Source organism: Zingiber officinale, chromosome 9A (genome assembly GCF_018446385.1).
Source record: "Zingiber officinale cultivar Zhangliang chromosome 9A, Zo_v1.1, whole genome shotgun sequence".
Classification (NCBI taxonomy): domain Eukaryota; kingdom Viridiplantae; phylum Streptophyta; class Magnoliopsida; order Zingiberales; family Zingiberaceae; genus Zingiber; species Zingiber officinale.
The window spans coordinates 105,186,956-105,206,541 of record NC_056002.1 but is presented as its reverse complement, the minus strand read 5'-3'; the positions used below and the strand labels follow the sequence as shown (position 1 = coordinate 105,206,541).

General features: G+C 40.3%; 2 protein-coding genes across 4 annotated transcripts; one reads left to right on the top strand and one right to left on the bottom strand.

Moving 5' to 3' along the window:
* The first annotated feature begins 2,428 nt into the window (after positions 1 to 2,428).
* Positions 2,429 to 2,968, top strand: LOC122019418 (lachrymatory-factor synthase-like). The gene has a single exon (XM_042576887.1). The coding sequence runs from the start codon at positions 2,429 to 2,431 to the stop codon at positions 2,966 to 2,968; it is 540 nt and encodes a 179-aa protein (XP_042432821.1).
* Positions 2,969 to 5,326: 2,358 nt separating this feature from the next.
* Positions 5,327 to 13,708, bottom strand: LOC122020927 (protein phosphatase 1 regulatory inhibitor subunit PPP1R7 homolog). Of its 3 annotated transcripts, none has more exons than XM_042578975.1 (7): positions 13,344 to 13,708; positions 12,433 to 12,663; positions 12,111 to 12,257; positions 11,895 to 12,037; positions 11,711 to 11,825; positions 5,608 to 5,728; positions 5,327 to 5,513 (listed from the first exon to the last, which is right to left on the bottom strand). In XM_042578975.1, exons 1-6 carry the CDS (start codon positions 13,668 to 13,670, stop codon positions 5,648 to 5,650), a joined length of 1,044 nt encoding a protein of 347 aa, XP_042434909.1. In that variant the 5' UTR covers positions 13,671 to 13,708; the 3' UTR covers positions 5,327 to 5,513; positions 5,608 to 5,647. The 3 variants fall into 3 exon arrangements, with proteins under 3 accessions (XP_042434909.1, XP_042434908.1, XP_042434907.1); XM_042578974.1 differs by having other exon boundaries at positions 5,327 to 5,489; XM_042578973.1 differs by having other exon boundaries at positions 5,327 to 5,728.
* Positions 13,709 to 19,586: the final 5,878 nt, after the last annotated feature.

The following is a 19,586-nucleotide window of genomic DNA, read 5'->3' as shown; positions in this document are numbered from 1 at the left end:
GGCAAAAATCCACTAACCATGGGTGGAAAGTCCTAGTGAGTAACGGCACGACCAAAGGGTCGTCGGTCGACGACATTAGAGGTCGCCAAATGGGTCGATGATATAAGGGCTGCCAGTGGGCTGCCGCAAGGGCCGCCCAAGAGGCCAAAGGGTCGGGTTGTTACAATAATACTATTAGACAACTACTTTCAATGGGAGTTAGCACTGTTGACTATATGAAGTCAAAGGATAACCTAGTGGATCTGTTAACCAAAGGGTTAAATTGAGAGTTAGTTGCGAGCTCATCACGAGGAATGAGCTTGATGCCGTTGTCAACGATCAGTGCAGAGGACACCCAACCTATGCTGACTGGAGATCCCAAGAATTAGGTTCAAAGGGACAGCTAATTTACACTGACTAGACACACTGTGAGGGAACAACCTAATGAATAAGTGAAAGATGGAGGTTAAACACACGACTTTTAATGATCCAAGAAGAGTAATGTGAAATACTCTTAAGGGATCACCTATGTGAGAAAGAAGTTGGGCTGTTTCAAAGAGAATTAAAGACACAATTCTTAGAGCTTTTCATAGAACCAGGCGTGTTCATGACTAAGAACGAACACACTCATGAGAACTGAGTTGTATCAAGGAGGGACTTGGCTGAGATATGTCAATGTTTACACAAACGACAAAACAGTTCAAAGACATCACGTCTACTGTCAGCTAGTAAGCAAACAAATCCCATAAGGGAAGGTTCAAAGGGTAGAACCCACCTATCCTATACTGGACTCAACTGCTAAATGTTATCACATACCCTACTCCATTTATGTGGGGATTTGTTGGATATATGTGAATGGAGAAGAGGTGGAAGAGGCATAGAGCTCCATTGTGAATGGGAGTTTAGTTCCACATTGGGAGCTTCAAGGTATGTTGGTTAGTTTATATTGATTCACATGCATTGAGGATGTGAACAAATGTATGAGGAGAGACTCTCTCTCACGCGCAAGTATGCAGGGGGGTGCAAATCCAGGACCTACATTGTATTGAACCATGTTGATTCGTATGTGGGTACGACTTACCTGCGCCAAATGTCAGACCAGTCGGGGCAAAATTTGCCCAAGCAGAACAACCAACATTTTGCCACGTAAACTTTTTTGCTGCTTGTGTAACAGATGCATTAAAGAAAGATTAATACAGCCGAGTGAAACAGATGCATTAAAGAACGATTAATGCAGCCGAGTGAAACGTTGGCGTTATACAGCTGGCAAATAATGATCATTAAACGATCATTAATGCTGCCATTGGTCTCAACTCTTATATAAGGAGGCTATGACCACAGGCAAAAGGTTACACACACGAAAGACTGAATCTACACCTACGTTCCCCATCTCCTCTATTGTGCATTTTTTGCTCGGTGGAGTACCCGTGATAGCAGTCGGGTACCTCTCAGTTCGTCGTGACCATCAATGCTTGGTGGGAATCACAGTTCACCGTTGTATCCTGGGAAATAGACGACCCAAGAAAGCCTCGAAGCACAGCTGGAGGTGGGGCGAATCTGTTTCAAGGAAATTACGTTCATTGCAGGCCTCAGTTTACTCAGTTCACTCGTTCGACCGCTTTCTAGGCTTCGCTCTGTTGTTCGGCAGCAACTCGCTCGGTAGAAGCCTGTAACTCGTTCGGCAGCAACTCGCTCGACAGAAGCCTACAATTCGCTCGGCAGCATTTCGCTCGGCAGAAGCCTACAACTCGCTCAGTAGAAGCCTTCGATTCGCTCGGTCGGCCTTAAGCTTCGCTTGGCAAAAGCCTGCAACTCGCTCGGCAGAAGTCTTCGATTTGCTCGATCAACCTCTTTGTTCGGTCGACCTTAAGCTTCAGTCGGTCGGTCTCTTCACTCGGTCAGTCTCTTCCCTCGGTCAACCTTAAGTATCACTCGGTCGACCTCTTCGCTTGGTTGGCTTTAAGCTTCACTCGGTCGGCCTAAGCCTATACTTTCAGTCGGCCTTAGCCTATTTCACCCGATCTGCCACTGTGAAGCTTGCTTTCAGTTCTTGATAGACACCAGTCTCTGCTGACAGCCTTAGATTACCAGCTCAGCTCATTTACACAGATAAATTAAATTTATTTCATCTAACTTAAATTCAATTAAGTCCTTTAAATCTTCGATGACATATTATTTTACTAACACTAACTTTGATATTTAACGTAATAATATATTTCAATGTAAAACTTTCATCATCCATCGAGGGAGAGATAAATACATATAATTAAAATTTATATTTTACCATTACATCAGGCATTGGGTGACAATATAGAATAAAATTATATATGCATAATAAATATTTTTACATGATCTTTATGGGCGGAACTGTCCTTTTCTATAAATGTGGGGGGGAGGAGAGGGGGAGGGGAGGGGAGTGTATGTGCAGTTGAGCAAGGTTCCAAAATCGATGGATCAGATCCAAACAGAGAAGGCGTGGCAAGGCAAAGCCATGGCCACACTCCCCCGCACCACCGCCGACGCCGCCTGGTCCCTGCTCTCCACCTTCTCCTCCATCCACCGGTGGTATCCCTCCCTCCACACTTGCTGCCTCATCTCCGGCACCGACGGCCATCCCGGCTGCGTCCGCTACTGCGCCAGCGCCCCCGAGGACGACGGCAAGCCGTCCCTCTGGGCCAACGAGGAGCTGCTCCACGTCGACGCCGACGGCCGGAGCTACCGCTACAGGGTGGCCGACAACAACATGGGGTTGGAGCGGTACGAGGCGACGCTGAGCGCGGTGCCGCTCCCGGACGGCGAAGGCGGCGCGGGATGCCAGCTCGAGTGGCGGTTCGAGTCCGACCCGGTCCAGGGTTGGACCGAGGAGGGCTTCGTCGCCTACTTGCAGGCCGGCGTCGCCGCCATGGCGGAGCGAGTGGAGGAAGCCTTGCGCCCACCGCCGCCGACCATCGGAAAGTGCGACGCCGTCGATGTAGCAAACTGTACCTAAATTAATAAATAATTTAGTGGAAGCGAATAAATTCCATGGAATTAATTTAATTGGCCGTTGCTTTCTTATTCGGATTGGAGGAGAGAGAGAGAGAGAGAGAGAGAGATATGAGAGAGAAAGGCATGCTGCCAGGGACAATCACGGCGAGTATTGTGGTATCACTTTGACGCTCGCAAGGCAGAGCATCAGATTCTTAAAAAGCCCTTTATTTTTATTGAATCTTTAAGGGCACGCTTAAATTTGAAAAATCATATATAAAAAAAAGACATTCAGCCACCCACCACGTGTTTTTTTTTTTTTGTTAGCAAAGGGAGATGAAATGATGTTTAGAATCGTTTATTTTATCTTTCAGCCACTGATAAATCATAAAAGTAACATTTAAATTTATGAAATTCTCAAAAATCTTATTTAACTTTTTCAGATTTTTCAAATGATATATTTATTCTTCATTTTACTCTCAATTAATTACTATGCCACTGAATTCATTTCAAAGAGTTTAAATAAAATATCACAATGGTATTGAATTTAATGTTTAGACAGAATGTTGATTGTCAAAATGTAACTCTAATGAAAAATAAATACTCCCTTTAATAAATTTAATAAATCCGAAAATTAGATGGGTAATTCCACAACTTTTAAGTGCACTCTTACCGTTTATTTTGCTCTTAATCTTTGTTTTTTTTTTAAAAAGAAAAAAAAAAACTCCAAAACCATCGCCAGACGCCCTTGCCGCAAAAGATGCTCTTCAAGAGCACCTCTCCCGCCGTGTTTGGCGTCGGTCTACGTTCTTGGGATTGCATTTTTGTTTTATTTTGTTTAATTAGTAAGCACATTGCGATTCGGGACACTGACCAGAGCTAATTTTTCTGCGAGTAGCAGAAAGATCTAGATAACATCGAGCCGAGTCAATCTGTCCATTTTAAAATAGGGATAAAACTGAAGAGACTTAAATAAGGACTTTCGATCATTTGAACTCTTTTTGTTTTTTTTTTGGTATGATTCCCTTTAAGATGAGACATGTGACTAAATTTACTACAAACTCACATTCAGTGGATCAATTAGAAATTTCTTTACAGATACACATAATAGAAAAAAGAAGAAAAAAATAGAATAGTTGTTCCTAAGCAGCAGCCACAGCAGTTATAACTAGTTTGCAAGAAGATTCAAGGAAGAAATGACAAGCCACTGTAGTTATAACTAATTTGCAAGAAAATTCAATGAAGAAATGACAATAAACAGGCAGTGGTGTATTCCACAGGTGGTTATTTTATGAACACCATGTAACAGTGGATATTATCACTAGTCTCTTATATAAGGAACGAAGTCCCTTAGATAATATAAAATGCTTTTCACAATCCGTCCTTGTGACTAAAGGTGAATATCCTCACCCTTAGCATCCCTGTCCGTCCGTAGACAGATCAACATAAAAAAAAAGTAAATTATGATGATTAAATATGGAAAAAGTAAATTACGATGATTAAAAAGACAAATGACAGATGAGATGAGTTTATACTTTTCACAATCAGTCTATTATATAAAAAGAGATAAATCATGAAATCCCCTCAGAATGATGCGATAGTTGAGACATAAAATACTACCATATAAAATCTTGTAATCCTACATTAATAGTTAATAATCATTTGTGATTTATCTTCTTTATATAGACTTAAAGACAGATTGACGGAGGCACTAGGACAAACGAATCATCTTTTGTCACACAAAATCAACTTATAATTAACTATCAAATAACTAATGAGCGAGAAAAGTTTTTTTCCCGAAAACATGCATCCCTCAAGAATTGATCATTTCTCATTGTAATCAACCTGTCACATTCTAATTAACTTGACACCTGTGAGAATGAAGCCCTTCAAATCATGATGCTTCACAGAGGAATAGAATGACAAAAATTTCTTGCATCTTCCCCACTAAGATTTTAGCTGATTTTTCTTAGAACTATAAATCAAGCCTCCTAAATTGACACAATCGGTAATTATATAAATAGTTACTCCAATAGATCTCGAGATCGATTTCCAATGAATATAAAATACCTCCTCGTACAAAATGCCTTTGTGCTAGATTAGATCGTGTGAGAGAAACATTATCACCTTTTCTTCCAATAAACCAACCTTTCACGTCATGCCTCACCGCTCAAAAAGTTTGCTTCATATTATTATTCATGGATGAATAGGAAAACGGAGAGAAAAGGAGAAAAGGGAAACAAAGATAGGAAGGAACAATCTTTCAACTGCACGTCTTGTTCTTCACCTCTTCTTATTCACAAAATTCTAAATCTTAACGATACAGTAACAGCCAATGGAGAAGCCTGACTTCTTATGTTCCTGTGGTGTCATGATGATAAGATGCAAGACCATAAATATGCGATCAGATCTTAAATGAAACACTCAAATGAAAGCTAAAAGGACACCATTACAATTTCCCCCCAGATTTATCGTTACTGCGAAGCAGCATTTGTTTTCACAGGGAGAGGTATATCAAAAGCCATATAAAATTTGAGTCCAACCTGTACGAGTGCAAAAATTGGTGGCTGTAAGAACATGATGCATCACCAATTCAGCACGAGTTAGCAAAAAAGAATTAATCCATATCGGGGAAAAAAAAACTTCAACCAAAATTCTCACATGGTAATTAATCATTCAGCGACGAGTGAGACTCGATCTCTCACATCAGAATATTGGAATCAATCTGCTGGACATTTGGAAATATCTGCCTCAAAGTACTAGAGTAATTTGGCAAGCTTGCCTGAAAAATAAAATAAAATACATATTCGTCAATCAATTCCAACTAGATTTATTCGGCTAAAGAATCAAAATCAATCATCCACAAAACTGAGCAGATTTGCCAACCATTCCAGTCACATATATCATCCGTAAGTGAATATATTTTTTTTGGTTATTTGGCATAAAGAAGTGGCAATAGACAATAATCTCTACTCGAATTAAACAAAAGTATTTTTCAGAAAGAGATGTTTTTATCAAGATGATGCAAGTAAGTCATTCCTACAGAGAAATTGCAACGAGATTCCAGTTTTGTTCAACCGGTGAAGTGGTCCTTCATAAATTTTCAATTAATTTAATACTAAATCTAGCCTTGCGATTGCTTGTTATAGGAGTTTTTGGGGGAGATCCAAAATTGCTCCCTAAATCCCACTTTAAATCTAGCTGTATTTTTTTTTTCTTTGATTTGATAGTGGAGAGGTTTTCACAAGTGAGCCCACCCAAAGTTAAAGTAGTGTTCTTCTTTCTCACATAGAGAAGGGGCTCTCTCATATAGAGAAGGAATTTCACACAAAAATTGAAAGTGGACGCCACTTTTAGAAACTCGATTCTAAACAAAGGAAATAGATGAGCAATTTGGAAGATGCATTAATTCTCATTAATCGACTACCAAAAGAAATCTAATTGCCAAATAATTCTCAATCTACAATAATAAAATTTAATAGAGGAATAACATCCACATAACTCTGAATATTTTGAGGAACACTTCAGTGTTGCTTTCTGCAGCTTCCCTCATAATATCAATCTTTGATGTCACGGGAACATATAGATAGAGAAAAGAGATTCCAAGAACATTGAAACATTAAATTGTGATTTTATCAATTATGTTAATACAGAAATAAAACAGAAACACACATGAAAAATGCTACACTTCAAAAATACACAAATCCACCAAAATCAAATAATTTGACAGAGTAATGACGCTAAGAGAATCTATGATATTTCCAAGAACTAAAATTGAAGAGGGATCCTGAATAAGTTATATAACAAATTTTTATTAAATTTGCTAGAGGCTTCCGTGTTTAATGCTGATACAAAAACAATAGTTCCACAAGAAAAAAAAATCATTTTGAAACTTCAACTAATGAAATCACTGGAGTTGAGATTACTTGGGCAGAAAAAAAGAGGGGAGATGAAAAGACTCAAAAAAATTGTACATGGAGCCTGAATCACTAAGATATTGAGTAATTTCCCCTTCCCTCCCCCTATCCCAACCTTCTTTCTCTCAAGTAAACCCAGCCCAATTATGTGACCGAACCAAGTCTGCTCGCATGAGGCCAGTCATGAAACCACAGTGCTTCATCACATTTGATTATGCAACAAGCTAAAGCAAACAATTTATATACAACAACAACAACAACAACCAAGCCTTTTCCCACTAGGTGGGGTCGGCTGTATGAATCCTTTTACGCCATTGAGCTCTCTATCTCCTATTATATCATCATTTATATTTAAATAAATTTTATCTTGTTTTATTATTGCTAACTAAGTATTTTTTGGTCTTCCTATTCCTCGTTTGATATGCATGTTTATCATAGTTTTACATCGCCTAACTGGAGCATTTATTGGTCGTCTAAATACATATCTGTACCATCTTAAACGTGTCTCTCGGAGTTTTTCCTCAATAGATGCAACTCTGACTTTCTCTCTAATACTCTCATTTCTTATTTTGTCCATCTTCGTATGTCCACACATCCACCTTAACATCCTCATATCTGCAACTCTCATCTTTTGCTCATGTGCTCGAGTCATAACACAACATTCAGCTCCATATAACATAGCAGGTCTAACTGTAATTTTATAGAACTTACCTTTAAATTTAAGAGGTACTTTACGGTCACATAAAACACTCGACGCTCTTCTCCATTTCACCCATCCTGCTTGTATTCTATGTGATGCAGATATAGCTAATGGCAGAAGAGTGATTAGGAGGAAAAGGGGCAATTCGGTCTTTTGGGTATGTTAAGGGTTTGTTAAAGCGGGCACTGTAGCACAGCGAAGAGAGGGAGGGGAGATGTTCTTTCTGCCGCCATCCAGGGAGAAACTTTCTACATCTCACAGCCTTCGCCGACGACCGACGAAGCCGCCGACGTTGCCTCCTCCTCTCCTCTACCTCCTTTTCACTCCAGCGCCGCCACTAGGAAAAGGGGGGTTCATTCCTTTGGGCCGTTGCCAACACAAAGAGGGTCTTCTTCCTCCTCATCTCCCGCTGCTCGTCGACGTCATCGCCGGCCGCCACTTTTTCCACCATCTCTCTGTCACAGCGTGCATAGCCCGCCGCCGGTAGCTTCCTCACGAGCTACACCTTCATCTCACGCACGCAGCCGATCCAGGCGTCGCCTTCCTTCTCCTCTCTCCCTTCTCCCTGCTAGTCTCGCCCAGGAGCACAACCGCGGTCTCCTGTAGCCGCCACTGACGCTCCCGGCGGTTGACATCGCTCCCTGCGGCCACAGCTGCTTCTTCCCGCATCTAGCGTCTCCTACAGCGGCCACCGCCGCCTACAGTGTCCGCCGCCGCCTCTCCCAGTTGCTGCCGCCTCTTCCGGCAGTTCTACAGTCGACTCCGATGTCTGTACAGTCGATGTCTCCACCGCTTTCGGCGCAGATCCGGTCCATCACAGTGTTTCAAGCCGTTATGTTATGCCCTTTGTATTACTATTATGATTGTTAGATGTTTTTATCAGCCGACCTATGAGCCATCGGTAGATGTCATATTCCGGCCTGCGAGCCGTGGACATATTTTGGCTTACATGTCATCTTGTGGACACATGTTATACCGGATTCCATGTCGTCGCTCCCAGATCTGACTTCTCAGCCGACTCACATCCATCCACCCTTCAAGGCCGCGACGACTCAGTCAGTACCGCAACCAACTCTCCGATTCATCCGAGGACGCCCCTCGAGACCAGGGTACGTCATCGTACCTTTCCTGCATTTATTTTACTATTCTGTCATTAGTGTGCAGCTACTTATACATTTGTGGGACCCGCCTCGAGCATCGGGGCACCAGGGACCGGGGCAACCCGGTCACTGGACACAGGTACTGTCGACCTGGGGGCTTCGGACAACTGGGTCAGTCAACATAGAAGACAACTCATCATCCGGGTCATGGAGATGCGGTCAACCTTCCAGACACGTCACCCCAACAGGTCCGTCTTCTCAGCTTCCCGACAAGATCACTATGTAAGACATCTCTCTCAATCCCTCAATCATTTTACAAAAATGATCCTAAATATTTAAATCTTTCGGTTGCAGGCAACTCGTCCTCTCCTATTTTAACAATTGTCTCATTACTTCAAATATTGCTAAACTTAAATTCCATATATTTTGTCTTTGATCTACTAAACTTAAAACCTTTCTCTTCTGTTTCCCTCCAAGATTCTAGCTTAGCATTTACTCCTTCACGTGTCTCATCTACCAAAATAATATCATTTGCAAACAACATGCACCACGGTACTGTGTCGTAAATGTGTGCAGTGAGTTCATCCATAATTAGTGTAAAAAGATAGGGACTTAGAGCTGATCCTTGATATAACCCTATCTTTATTGGAAATGCTTCAGTTACTTTGCCTAAAGTCTTTACTCTAGTCGTTACATCCTCATACATATCCTTAATTAGTTCAATATATGTTACGCTAACACCTCTTTTTTTTTAAATTCTCCATATAATTTCTCTTGGGACTCTATCATAAGCTTTTTCTAAGTCAATGAATATCATGTGTAGATTTTGTTTTTGCTCCCGATATTTTTCAATTAATTGTCTAAGAAGATGTATAGCTTCTATTGTCGACCTTCCAGACATGCACCCAAATTGATTTTCTGTCACTGTGGTCTCCTTCTTTAATCTTTTTTCTATTACTTTTTCCCAAAGTTTCATAATATGGCTCATTAGTTTAATACCCCTATAGTTTGCACAATTTTGTACGTTTCCCTTATTCTTATATAAGGGAACTAGAGTACTTATCCTCCATAGATCAGGTATTTTTTTCAATATCTTGTTTCGATAAGCACTTCTATACCTCTATCGGAATATCATCTGGTCCAACGGCTTTTCCATTGTGCATCTCATTTAAAGTTTGTTTTACTTCTGAAGTTTGAATTCTATGATAAAAATTAAAATTTCTATGCTCATTTGACCCAATTAAATTACCTAAGTTAAGTTGGTCACCTAAACCTTCATTAAAAAGTTGATGAAAATACCTCTTCCACCGCTCTTTTATTTCTCCATCGTTTACTAATACCCTATTACATTCATCTTTAATACATTTTATTTGGCTAAGATCTCTTGTTTTTCTTTCTCTCACTTTAGCTATTTTATAAATATCTCTTTCCCCTTCTTTTGTATCCAATTTTTTATATAACCGTTCAAAAATTTCATTTTTTACTTCACTCACTACTTTCTTAGCTTTTTTCTTGACTATTGTATATTTTTTTAAGTTTTCCTCGTTCTTACAAATATATAATTTCTTATAAGCTATTCGTTTTTCCTCACTTTCTCTTGTACTTTCTCATTCCACCACCAAGATTCTTTACTTAGTGGTGCATGTCCCTTTGACTCACCGAGTACACTATTAGCTACTATTTTCAACTTTGATACCATCTTATCCCATGTTGTATTAGAATCATCGTATATTTCACTTAATGCTTGTACTTCTACCTTCTCCTTAAATATATGTTGCTTCCAATCCTTTAACTTTCACCACTTAATTCTAGGAATTGTATATATTTTCTTTCTATTGATACTATATTTGAGGTGTATATCTAACACTACTACCCTATGTTGGGTAGTTAAGATTTCTCCAAGGATGACTTTGCAATCTTTACAAATCTTTCTATCCTTCTTCCTAACCATAAAAAAGTCAATTTGCGATTTATTATTCCCACTTTTGAATGTGACTAAGTCTTCTTCTCATTTCTTAAAAAACGTATTAGCTAATATAAGGTCATATGCTATCACAAAATCTAATATAGTTTTCCCTTTCTCATTCCTCGTTCCAAACCCATAACTCACATGTACTCTCTCATATTCCTCATTTTTTACTTCGACATGCCCATTTAGATCACCTCCTATTAAAATCATTTCATTTGGTGGAATATTTTATAATATTTCATCTAAGTCCTCCCAAAATCTTGATTTGGTAGCTTCATCTAATCCTACTTGTGGTGTATATACGCTAATTATGTTCATAGTTTCTTTCGCCACTATTATCTTAAGGGCTATAATTCTATCCTCTTTTCTAACTACTCCTACAACTTCATCCTTTAACAAACTATCTACAATAATACCCACTCCATTTCTTGCTTTACTCTTTCCAGTGTACCATAACTTAAAACCCGAGTTCTCTATCATCTTTGCCTTCTCACTTGTCCATTTTATCTCTTGTACACACAAAATACTAATTTTTCTCCTAATTATCATATCTACTACCTCCATTGATTTACCAATGAGAGTTCCTATATTCCATATTCTAAATCTTAAATTATTAGTTTTCCTATCATATTTGTTTTTATCTAACATATAGTGTGAGAACTCTTGCCTATTTAACACTACACTCAAGTTCTCATGGAGACGTAGCGGTCCTTGCTGAGACGTTACAGTCGGACCCTGTAATGCGAACTCTTGCATATTTATCACTACACCCGAGTTCTGGAGATGTAACGGTCCTTGCCAAAACGTTACAGTCGGACCCTGCAACACATTCCTTCTGGGGAACAACCTAGCATTAGTACAATAGTTTAATTGATTCATTCATTGAATATTTGTCATAGTTTGACGCTGGCTGACAAACAATTTATATAAGTAATTAAATTTAATATGAAACCTGAAATGGCACAAAAATAAAGACATCAAGCGATGGATGCATAACTATGATTGTAGAAATGAGTAAGTTCAATGAACATCTAAAGTAAAAAAATACAAGTGAAATTGTTAAAAGGAAGAAACATACACAAGGATTGCGCTCAAGGTAAATGGTTGTAAGCTTCTCCCTTGAACCTGAGACAGCAAGATCTATGCCTTCTAGAGAAGTTATTTGGTTGTCATTCAGCCACAGGTCTTCTAACCTGCAAGGTACATGGAGAATGAATTAGGCAAAAGATAATGAACCAAAGGGATAGTAAGTACCTTTATACCTTGTCAACTTTTCAATTTCACCGATTGCAGTAAGTTTATTAGATGAAATGTCCAGTACACGAAGGTTTTCTAAGGTGGATAGCCCTTCCATCTTCTGTATACCATTATGACTCAAATACAGTTCTTCAAGAGCGATGCATTCCTGAAAATATGTAGAATTGATTAGCCATCTCCAAAACATAATGGAATGTAAAATAGAACAGGCATTACTTCACCTGGAACCCTATCATGGATGTCAAACGGTTGCTCTGTAAACTTAATTTTCTGATAGATTTCAGCCCACACAAGTTGACTGTCCTAATACGATTTCGTCCGAGCCATAACTCTTGTAAGTTTGTCAATGTCTGAAAGTTCTCCATTACCTTCACAAAGGCAGGAAAATCATGGACTAAAACTCAATAGGATTACTAATGTCTTGGATTAACAAAAATACTAGCTTATTGCTAACAAATTGATGACTGATTCTAACACAGTTTATGAGACTGCTGGATTCTTGATTAGGAAATTGTGTTTAAATAACTAAGGTATGATACTCACCCTTAATCTATTTGAACCAAGTTCAAGGATCTGCAATAACTGCAAGTGTTCAAGTTCCTCCATCTTGTTAATTTCATTCTTTGAAACATAAAGCTCCTTCAATGTACTTGAGATCTTTGATAAGCCATTTAAGGAAGTAATCTCATTGAAAGAGACATCAAAAACCAGAAGTTTCTTGAAAATGCTAGCATCAGGTATTTTTCTCAGCTTGTTGTCCCGGAATACCAATTCCTGCAAAATAAAACAAATACCAGAAATGATTTCCTTGAGTTTTATAAAGGAGCATAGTGAAATAGGTTGTCCTCTATTCACAAAATGAAAAAAAAAAAAGCATTTAGAGAATGAACAATAATACTTGAGCATAGTATTTGACTTTCTAACAAAATACATAGTAATAATTAAAGTTACCCATTTTATCAGAGTATGTTGTGTTCCCAATGAAAGCCTATATGTTTCATGTCCAATCAGATTCAGAAAAAATCCGTTTTCCCTAGTTGAAGCTCCTAGTTCTTAATTGATTGATATATCGATTGTACAAATGCAAATATAAGAAAACAATGTTGAGGTGCTCTGCATTTGGACCATTGGAGATCCGCAAGCTTCTTTAATGAAGGCATTATTATAACTATGAGTATCAGGTTCCTTCCTCACAAGCCGATTTTCCTATCACCAAAATCAAAATTTATTTTACTTTTCCTCATTTTATTTGTTATGGTAAAAAAAAACTTCTTTTGACGTCTCTTTCAGCTCAAATTGAAATAGAAGAAACCATTTCTATAGAGCGCAGTTTAATTTATATATTTTAAAATCAGATTGCTTTTATTAAGAATAAGAGGTAGAGGTACAAAACACATGCATTTTGGATTAGGAAGTGCTATTATTAAGAACAAGAAGGTGGAAGGAGCTTTTACAATCAAGCCAGCTATGGCATTCCAGCGGGAGATTTGCTCGACGCCCTCATCGTCGAAGAGGTTCTGCCGAAGCGAGAGCTTTTGCAGCCGCGAGAGGCGGCCGATCCTCTCATCCAGCTTGGAGAGCCTGTTCGCAGTAAGATCCAACTCGACGAGGTCCTCAGGTATCTCGATCTCGCTCAGGTCGTGGAGCTGAAAGCTCGTGAGATCGAGGCAACGCGCCTGCGACTCCAACTCCTCCTCTTCCTCCTCCACCGCCCGCCCTCCTTCCCCTAAGACCTCGAGGGCTCCGTTGTGCTCTCCCGGGCGTGGGCTTTGCTCCTCCATCACTCCGTCGAGAGGGCGGAGAGAAACAGAACAAAAGCCCTAGAATTTGAAGAGGAAACGAGGGCAAAATTGTCAGAGAATAAATATAAATCTGGAAACTTCTGAAAGTGGGTGGAATCTACAAGAACGAATCAACAATCGCATGAGTACCCAGTTCCGCACCCAATGCTCCGGTTCAAACCAACATTTTGAGTGCCATCAGTGCTATAACTTGATTAAATTACTCCGTTAATTACTGCAATTAGTGCTCACTTTAATCCACCCGCCCTTTTTATAGAGTCATATTACTCCAATGGAAATCTGTGTTATATAGTCATATTACTCCGATGGAAATCCTCAAAAATGAATCTAGTGATTAGCGTATGAGGTATTGTCACAATAAGGTTTAGATTCAAATCTTGACAAAAGCCGAAGTAAATACCTTCTTTATGTACTAGTCACTATTCCAAACGCTAGTAGTCATCGATGATTTACCTCCTTCGTGTTACCCTGGGACGGGTTGACAGGGACGCTGAGGGCGAACGTATTCATCTTTTACCACAATATTACTCGGATGGAAGCCCCACAGATTGACATAATCTATATATACATGAATGTTTATTCCAATAAATTTTGAGATGAATTTCTACCAAATATAAATATGATTTTTCTAATGCAAATGGTGGATCAGGACAAGATGTCACCTCCGAGATAAGATTGAGTTGGCTAGTACGGAACAGAGTTGCTATCATAGGATAAGGGTTCGAATCTCGATAAAGTCGAGTAAAAAAAACCCTGCTCCGCATTAACCAACTATAACTTCTCGATTTACCTCCTCACTGATAATTGTGGGGCCGACCGTGTGGGGTTGTTAGGGTGACGAATTCTATCTTTTTTACTACCGTATTAAGACAAGATGTCTCTCGTGATTTATCTATTTATATTTTACTATGGGATAAACGATATTAAACCGTTTGAGATGAGCCACGTCATTGTGTCCTTTCTCGAAGGGAAATTCTACCCTAGTAATTAATGATGTCTTTTTTCCTACTTAAGATCCTTCTCTTCTTTTTTAATGATGTCTTTTTTCCTACTTAAGATCCTCCTATTATTTTTTAATGATGTCTTTTTTCCTACTTAAGATCCTCCTATTCTTTTTTTCCTCGAGAGTCGAAGGTGAGATTCTTCCTTGGTGTCTTGCAGGTCAAATCATGTCAGTCGGAGGCTGATGCTATTGGTGTGGCTCCTCTGACGATCAAGTTAGTGACTGACTGAGACAAGAAGCTCGTATGAGCACAAAAGGAAGACGAAGAAGATTAACCTTTGTATGAAAGAAGAAAATTATACTTGCATATACCTTTATAAGACATTAAGGCTACGTTTGGTAGGGTGTAATCTGTCTTGTAATGTAATCAGGATTACATTACAAGGTTGATTATTTTGTTTGGTTTAATTTTAAACTTGTAATGTAATGTAATCTGGATTACAAAAGGTAGTGAAGTTTTGTAATCTGGATTACAAAGTAAATACTATGTAATCGGATTACATTACAAGGTCACCGTTTAACCAAAATTTAAATGTCGAATATACCCCTAGTCCACCGTGATCGCCATCCACTGCCGTCGGCTGCCGCTACCCACCGCCGTCGGCCCTGCCTGCCGATCGTCGCTGACCACCACCGCCGGGCGCCGACCACCACCGGCGACCACCGCCAGCCGGCGACCACCGTTGCCACCGGCGCCCGCCGACTGCCGCCGCCGTCGGTGATCGTCGCCGGCGACCACTGTCGGCCGCCGCTGGCGATCGTCGCCGTCGCCGGTTGCCGGTGGCGGGTGCCGGCGGAGGAGGCCAACGACGACGACTGTTGGTTGCCGCAAGCTCCGGCAGAGGTGCGGCGACCATTGGTAGAGGTCGCAGGATATTTTTATCATTTTATAATAATACAAATTACATTCTTTATAAAAAATAATGGACACCAAACAAAAGAATGTAATCATCTTTGTAATCAAAGATTACATACATTACATTACCAAACGTAATAATGTAATCAATATTACATTACATTACATTATAAGCAAGATTACATTGCACCCAACCAAACGTAGCCTAAATAGTCATGGAGATGAAAGGCCACGTAACCCACCACGCAAACCCTAAATAGGTTGTGTGGACGACCGCATGAGCGAGGCACCAACCATCATCTATCTGCACAAGCTGATTGTTGCTCTTGGGGCTACAGTCATTAGTTCATACTTTTGGCATTGTCTGGTCATTAGGTCGACATCATTTTCTCGGTAAATAGCCTCGTTGGGGTTGATTCCTCATTGGAGGTTGTCAGAGGTTAGACTAAAGGGAACCCATTCAGCTAGCCCTCCTCACTACCCAGGCATCACTATGGTCATGTGGGGGTAGAGGAGGTCAAGGCTCAATGGGGCCTATTGTTGTAGAGGGCATCGATCCAGTATACAAGGCCCTGATAAGGCCTAGATCCAATCAGATCATCTTGGGTGGCATCAAAAATATAACAATTTATATATTGTTAGACAATCTTGGTTGCCGGAGATAGAATGGAAATATTCTGAATTTATAAAACTAAATTCAGACTTATTTAAGTGACTTGAACTCATAATTTCATGTTGCCAGTGGAGATAGTTCGACTGATCTTCTTGTGGTCCAAGCAGAGTGAGAAGTGGAGTGTCGAGACCAAATTGCTCGACTACCAAGTCAGCTGAGTAGAAGACTTGAATCAACCAAGTGTTCCGAGGGCAAGTAGAATGCTCCCGAGTGGATGCTGAGCCTCCCAAGTGGATGATGAGTTGGGACACAAGTCACCTGAGTCGTCAAGTCGGGAAAGGAAGATGCCAAGTCAAGATGCACATCGCCTAAGCAGGTTATTGAGTTGGGAAAGGAAGATGAGAGTACTTGGGAAGTAATCTTTGTTGGAACCTTTGTGCCCATTAGAGGGGGGGGGGGTGAATAGCGTTTCGCCGCGCACTTGTGCTTGTTTCGTCTTAATATGCAGCGGAAAATAAAATACAAACACACTACAACGCTAACACATAGATTTACTTGGTATCCACCTCAAGATGAGGTGACTAATCCAAGGATCTACACACGACGCTATCTCCACTAATGAAACACTCCTTCTCGATCGCAGCCGGAGGTGGAGAAGCCTCATACAAACTCACAAAACAACACAAACAAAAATATAAGAAGAGAGTACAAGATACAAATGAAAACACTACTTCTTCTTGCTTACTTGTTGCTTGTTGTTGCCTCTTGAACCTTGAGAGAACACTCCCAAGAGCCTTCAAGAACTGGCAGTGAAGATTGGAGAAAGTCGCTGAAGATCGCTGTAAGCTCGCAGGAAAGAAATCGCAAAGATCTAAAAAATTTGGCGAAGAAAATGCTCCGCTCAAGCTATATACAGTGCCTCCAATCGATTGAAATCAACCCCAATCGATTGCCACGTCAGCACCGCTCCATCGCAGTCTCCATCACCTGCATCCTGCACAACGGTCACTTCCCAATCGATCGACCGATCGATTGGGATTTCCTGAATTGATCGCCTGATCGATTCAGCGCCTTTCTGTGCTCTCGCGTCCGCATGAGAGCTTCTGCTGCCCAATTGATCGACCGATCGATTGGAAGCTCCTAATTGATTGCCCGATCGATTGGGAAAGTCTTTGTGCTCGCGATTTCACATCCCAATCGATCGACCGATCGATTGGGCCTTCTCACAATCGCATCACAGTCCAAATTGATCGACCGATCAATTTGGACCCTGTTCAATCAATCGTCCGATCGATTGAACACTTTGAACTTGACTCAAACTCAAGTCCAAAGTCCCAAACCCAACTTTTGATCAACCGTAACCTGTTAGGTCTCCATGCCTAGCATTTGGCCACACCCAACCAATCTCGAACTAGCCTTCTAGCCTCTTCCATCATCCATGCGTCCCTCGGATATCTTCCCATCCTTCACGCATTGCCTTCAAGAGCTTCCTTCAGCCTCATCCTAGTTGTCGGGTATTCCTTGCCAAGTTATACTAGGACTTACCTTGCCAAGACCACATGCTTGGACTTTCTAATTGCCTGACTCCTCACCAGGACTTTCTCCTTTGCCAAGATCACACTTGGACTTTCCAACTGCCTGGCTTCTCACCAGGACTTTCTCCTACCTAGCTCCTCACTAAGACTTTCCCGTTGTCTGGCTTCTCACCAAGACTTTTTCCTTTGCCAAGATTACACTTGGACTTTCCAACTGTCTGGCTCCTCACCAGGACTTTCTCCTACCTAGATCCTCACTAAGACTTTCCCGTTGCTTGGCTCTTCACTAGGACTTTTCAAATGCCTAACATCCAGTTAGGACTTTCCCAGTCAAGTCTCCTGTCAACCTTGACCTACTTGACTTGTCTTCTCATCAACCTGGTCAACCCTTTGACCATCTCCATAACCAGACAATTGCTCCAGCAATCTCCTTATATTGTCAAACATCAAAACTCAAATCCTGACTCAAGCTTGACTCAACTCAAGCTTAGTCAAACTGGTCAACCTTGACCCAGGGAAATTGCCCCAACAATCTCCCCCTTTTTGATGTTTGACAATACCTCTAAGTTAAGCTAAATTCCATAGTCTTAACCTCTTCTTTATCACAAGGCTAAATCTCATAGCCTTAATTGCTTCTTTACACCAAGGCTAAATCCCATAGTCTTAATCATTTCTTTATCACAAGGCTAAATCTCAAAGCCTTAATCGCTTCTTTACACCAAGGCTAAATCCCATAGCCTTAACCTTTTCATGACAAGGTATGAATGAAGGTTTCCTTCATTCTCTTCCTTTCCTAGAGGGCAAACTCCCCCTGCTTGGGATGAATGTCTAACTTAACCTTCCATTCTTCTCCTTTGTCACACATCAAAAACTGAAAACAAACTCTTCTCCATAAGAGTTAACTCTACGTTGTTTATAACCTCATATGTTGTTAACAACCCCACAATGAAGGTCCCATATTCTTCATTGCCGCCAAAGCTCCCCCTTGAGCTCTACTTCACTTCACAATGCTCATCCTAGAGCATGCATCAACTTCTCAATAAAACTCCCATTCATTGTATTCAATGCTCCCCCTTGAGCAGTAATCTTCTTCTCAATGCTCATCCAAGAGCATTTTTCACTTTACCAATGAAGGTCTGATCCTCTTCATTAATCCAATGCTCCCTCTTGAGTAGTAACCTACTCCATAATGCTCATCCGAGAGCATTTATCATACTAGCAATGAACATAACCAATCTTCCATTGTTCCCTAAGACTCGACCTTGAGTATTATCCATCACGAAGGTTTAAACCCTTCCAAGGTCTTTGAAAGTAAATTTTCATGCATTCAAGGAGTAACTCTCCCTAAAAATATGGTCAAACTTCTATCATTGCACCAACAATGACTTGGAGTTCCTAAACAATCAGGAAAACCAAAACTTGAAGTTTTGAGTTTCAAAATTTAATAATGAAACTAAACCCCAACCTAAACTTCACCTAAGTCTACCTTAACCAATCCATACTTGCTTTCATCATGAAAACTCTCCCTAAATATATATAAGTGTATTCCAAAGGGTTAGGAATGGTTAATGACCCTTGAAAATCAAAACTTGAAGTTTTGAGATTCCAAAATTCGGAATTGAAACTAAACCTCATCCTAAACTTCACTTTGATTTATCTTAACCAATTCATACCTGTTGTCATCAAGAAAACTCCCCCTAAATGTATACAAATGTATTCCAAGGGATTTAGAATGATTATTGGAATTTGAAGTGGCTTAATGTGCTGAAATCAGGCTTTTCCAGTCATAATCAGACTTCCCAATCGATTGAAGTTGGGACTCAATCGATTGAAATCACTTCAATCTATCCATTGATCGATTCCGCAAGCTATTGCTCATAGAAATTTC

What these genes read in the sequence shown, in the direction of transcription:
- LOC122019418 (XM_042576887.1), top strand. Translation starts at nt 2,429, where the DNA reads ATGGATCAGATCCAAACAGAGAAGGCGTGGCAAGGCAAAGCCATGGCC.
- LOC122020927 (XM_042578973.1), bottom strand. Translation starts at nt 13,670, where the DNA reads ATGGAGGAGCAAAGCCCACGCCCGGGAGAGCACAACGGAGCCCTCGAG. An exon ending in ATGCCATAGCTGGCTTGATT is followed by an intron (nt 12,664 to 13,343) that starts GTAAAAGCTCCT and finishes TTTATTTTGCAG; the next exon opens with GAATTGGTATTCCGGGACAA. An exon ending in TTGGTTCAAATAGATTAAGG is followed by an intron (nt 12,258 to 12,432) that starts GTGAGTATCATA and finishes GCCTTTGTGAAG; the next exon opens with GTAATGGAGAACTTTCAGAC.